This window comes from Nicotiana sylvestris, chromosome 9, assembly GCF_000393655.2.
Source record: "Nicotiana sylvestris chromosome 9, ASM39365v2, whole genome shotgun sequence".
Taxonomy (NCBI): domain Eukaryota; kingdom Viridiplantae; phylum Streptophyta; class Magnoliopsida; order Solanales; family Solanaceae; genus Nicotiana; species Nicotiana sylvestris.
In genome coordinates, this window is record NC_091065.1 from 47,594,749 (window position 1) to 47,599,104 (window position 4,356).

The 4,356-nt window shown below is 35.9% G+C and overlaps 1 protein-coding gene across 1 annotated transcript; it reads left to right on the plus strand.

Annotated features, from left to right (window-relative positions):
* The first annotated feature begins 2,494 nt into the window (after positions 1 to 2,494).
* On the plus strand, positions 2,495 to 3,064 carry LOC104244502 (uncharacterized). The gene has a single exon (XM_009799938.1). It carries the CDS (start codon positions 2,495 to 2,497, stop codon positions 3,062 to 3,064), a length of 570 nt encoding a protein of 189 aa, XP_009798240.1.
* Positions 3,065 to 4,356: the final 1,292 nt, after the last annotated feature.

The window sequence follows — 4,356 nt, forward strand, 5'->3', positions numbered from 1 at the left end:
TATAAAAAAAATACTTTTCTACCTTGTAATATCGTTATGAAAATACAATATATGTAATATCACTAGATGCTATGACAATTCTTTGTTGGAAAAATAAATGTTGTCATCAAATAAGGAGTTTCTTATTGCGAAATCAATATTCTAGAAGCTCACATTTAAACAAGGGCTTCCTAGAAGCACCTCTTCTAAGCGATTATTATAATTAGACGCTTTATTATTAAATATTCATGAAGGCCCTATACTAAAGTGCACCTTGAATGATAGAGATTAAAGTGAAAAAGAGAACTCCAAAATAAGAATCCTTGTGAATTGAGGTATTAAATTTCAACATTTAAATATATTGTTCTTTAAAAAAAAAAAATCAAACTAAACAAGAAAAATATAACAATAAATGTTATTTAAAAACTTAAAGAGTATCTCGGAGTATATGTTATTAAGTTTCTCCATTTTCTTGTCCTTCTGTTGCCCCTTTGCTTTTCTTCTTATCCCTATCCTCCCCCCCCCCACCCCTCTATATATATAAAAAAAAAATTCTTTTTTGTCATATGTGTTGTTTAGATCCTCCTTAATTATGATCATTTTGGTGGTGGTGCGGTCTGCGTATATGTATGAGCAACCCAATTCTAGATCTAATAAATTAAGCAAATAAATTTAGCATCCACAATATACTCCTCTCAATCATGATAACTAATGCAGTAATTAGCAAATCGTGGTATATTCCATCAAATAATATCTATATACTGTAAGAAAAGAAATATTTCAGATTCTTGCCTATCTTCTGATGAACATAGCTATCTGAACTACACATCTAGTCTCAATTTTTAGTATAGTCTATATATAGAGTAGAAGCCACAAGAAGTAAAAGAGAGTCTGATGAGATAATAGAAATCAAAAGTTTATGAAAGCTTGATTCAAAATAGATCACTTAGTCAAAATTCACTGCTTGGGTTGAGCAATTAAGGTCGCACTTAGACGAAGAATACTGCCGAAATATTCTCTTATTTTTAATGACTAGCTAATGTGAAATGGCAATCGACTAATTGAGCTATTCAATTTTATTTTGAGTAAATTTTAGCTAATCCTCTTAACTTTTAAGGGTTGGAAAACACTAACATCCTTGAACAATATTTTTCGGTGAGTTAGAGAATTTTAATACAAGAATAAAGGATTCTTAGCGTTTGTCTTAAAGGTTCTTTAGCAAACAACGCATACACCACGTGTTTATAGTTGCTAAAAAGATATTTATGAACGACAAGTTAACCTCGCCCAAGCACCCCAAGTTCATGTTGGTTTAATATGCTTATATTTGCCCTTACATGGAGTAATCAATTTGGCAATGAAATATTCATAAAATTCACTACAATCTTCAATTCTACGTATGTCAAAAATAAGTCAAACTAGTGCAGACCGATGTTTATAATAGAATGAACACTTTAGTGTAAAGGGCTAATGGGATGAAGAAAATTATCATTCACATGGTTCAAATACCTCCTCTTATATAGAGACGATGTAAGTGAAGTTCGCAGGTAGAAATGGGGAACTTTGGACGTCAGGAACTAAACATCTAGATTAAATAAATTACAACGGTTTGAAAAGCTACTACAGAATTCTAATTATCAGAGATGTGTAGATATTTTATTGGCGATTAAGTATTCAACACACTTCATACCGTTTTTAACAGAGAATAAAAGAAAATTATACCACTTTACATTTAAATATAAGAAAAATGGTTCTCCTCCACAGCATAATCCTCCACTGGCAAAATCCATCAATACAAAAAATAGGGAAGGGGTTAATCATGATTTGTGAGCCTTTTTACTGTTTTTTTCTTCTTCTTTGTGCTTAAAGTTTCTTCTTCTTCTTCTTCGACGAGTGGGCACTTTGGCTTAGTGGTTAATGAGTGCACCATTGGCCCCAAGATCATGGGTTCAATCCTTACTTGCTCCCTTAGATTTGAATCGAATAGCTTTCTCCTTGAAAAAAATAGTAAGTGGGAGAAACTCTACCATCTCTCTAAAACTCCCTAAAAACCATTGAAGAGCCAGACTCCTTATTATACACCTTCGCCTAATATGGATGTGGATACGGAGATGTCATTGATTCCACCAAAACCACCAGATATTCTAAATGATTGCACTACCCCAATATGTAGTAATATTCAAACCTCATTTAAAGATAAATTAATTAAGGGAGATGAAAGGTTGGACATCATCACTGACTTGACCACCCCTACAGTCAGCTCCGGCGACATTACTTCCTCCACGACACCCTTTAACCTAACCATGGAAGAAAGGATAATCTCCCTTTCACAGGAAAACAAAAAACGGATGTACATGCCATGGAAACACTCCATCATCATTAAGCTACAAAGAAAAAGAATACTCCATCAAATTCTCAAAAAAAAGTCCAGGAGCTTTGGAAAATCTCTGAAAATTTTCCTTTAGTAGATTTAGGGTCCGACTATTTCATTGCTAAGTTCCAAAAACAGGAAAGCATGATCACAGTTCTTCAAAATAGTCCATGGTTCATCTTTGGATATTTTCTATCATGCCAAAGATGGGAATCAAACTTTGTGGCATCAAATGCCAAACAAATTCATACAGCTGTTTGGATTCGCCTACCAAATCTTCCTACAGAGTTTTACGATGGGATCATAATACAAAAAATTGGAAATTCGATTGGTAGGCTTCTAAAATTAGATGTGTGTACCTCTGCTACCCTAAGAGGTCGCTATGCTCGCCTATGTGTGGAATTACCTATAGATAAACCAGTTGCAAAGTCCATTAATATTGAAGACCATAAACAATTAATTGAATACGAAGGTGATAAAATACTTTGTAAAAATCGTGGACTGCTAGGGCACACTATGTATCAATGTCCAATGGTTGCAATCTCAGCAGTCCAAGTAAAAGGAAATAATGTTGAATCCGATGAACCAGACCTAAGGAAAGCAAGGAATGAAGAAGACTGGCACACAGTGTCCTTCCAAAAAAACAAAGAGGATGCAGAAAAAGGTTTCAAAAGAGCTCCAAGAAAACTCTATAGATACAGGTATAGACGTTAAAATTTTTAATGCTGCAACAGGTAAGTTCATTCAAATTCAAAAGCTGAAATTTGTCCATAAGGATGACTGTTCCTTGTCTCCTACACAGCATAATCCTCGACTAGCAAAATCCATCAATACAAAAATAGGAAACTCAAAGGGTAACTTGAATCAGAAAAATCGCTTCTCCACCTTGGGTGAGGAGCATATTGTTTCAGAAAACCATCATCCTCTTAATAATTTTTTAGTTAATAACCCAATTAATAATAACATGCATGCTTGTATAGAGGATTTAGAAAAGACAAAACTAGTTAATAACCTTATTAATCCTAATGACCCTACTATTCACACGCCTAACCAATCGATTGGAAGTAACTTAGCCGATATAATTAGTTTACCCCCCCCCCCCCCCCCGCGCCCTCCTTTGGGTGAAACTGCTACATCAAACTACCCTTCCAAACTAGGTAGTACCCCTAACCCTCAGAACCTCCTCACTAAAGACAAAACCAATATTCAGGAACTTCCACACTTGTCTACTAGTAGCCTAGAATTTGAACAAATAGACGTTAACATGGGAAAAGTGGCCAAACTTCCCCATGCAAAATCCTCTGAATCTCCTATTATATCCTACACACAAAATCTTACAAATTGCATGCATGTAGATGAAATCATTCCCTATTCTTCATCTTCTACAAACTTAAGTACTTCAAACACCTTTAAGAATGCCAAGGCTCCCATTAACCAATCGCAGGAGATATCGGTTGATCCAAATCCCTCACAATCATACTCCCCTGAACATGGCAAACCTTCCTCATCTTCCACAACAACTCCCAAACAATCCCATTGTTTATGTCCAACCACCACTATCCCAGGACCACCATCCCATATCCTGGATAGAGTTAGGACTAATGGAGAGGGGTCTTATGTTCAATGCAATAATCAATAGACAGGAGAGTGTCATCTTGATCCAAAACCCACGTTACCTTGCCCAACTAGTATCAGAAGGTCTTCATCTTGCCATGAGCAACTACTTGAATCATGTTTGGGTAAACAATATTCTACAACCTCTAGCTTCAGCACTAAATCAGAATCTAGTCTAGGAAATGAGAGGTCAATAGAACCTACCCCTCCTTTCAACCCAGTCCCAATACTACCACAAAATCTAGGGCTAGATCTCCCATTTTTCCCACCAGAAGCACTAACAACTCTGAACCCAATTCTAATGCAGTGGGAGGCTCCCCAGCCACCACAACAACCACCCCCTCAAAACATGCAAATGAACATGGGGAATATCAACCCAGATCCTCCAATAA

Coding starts and splice junctions, on each gene's coding strand:
- LOC104244502 (XM_009799938.1), top strand. CDS start 2,495: ATGATCACAGTTCTTCAAAATAGTCCATGGTTCATCTTTGGATATTTT.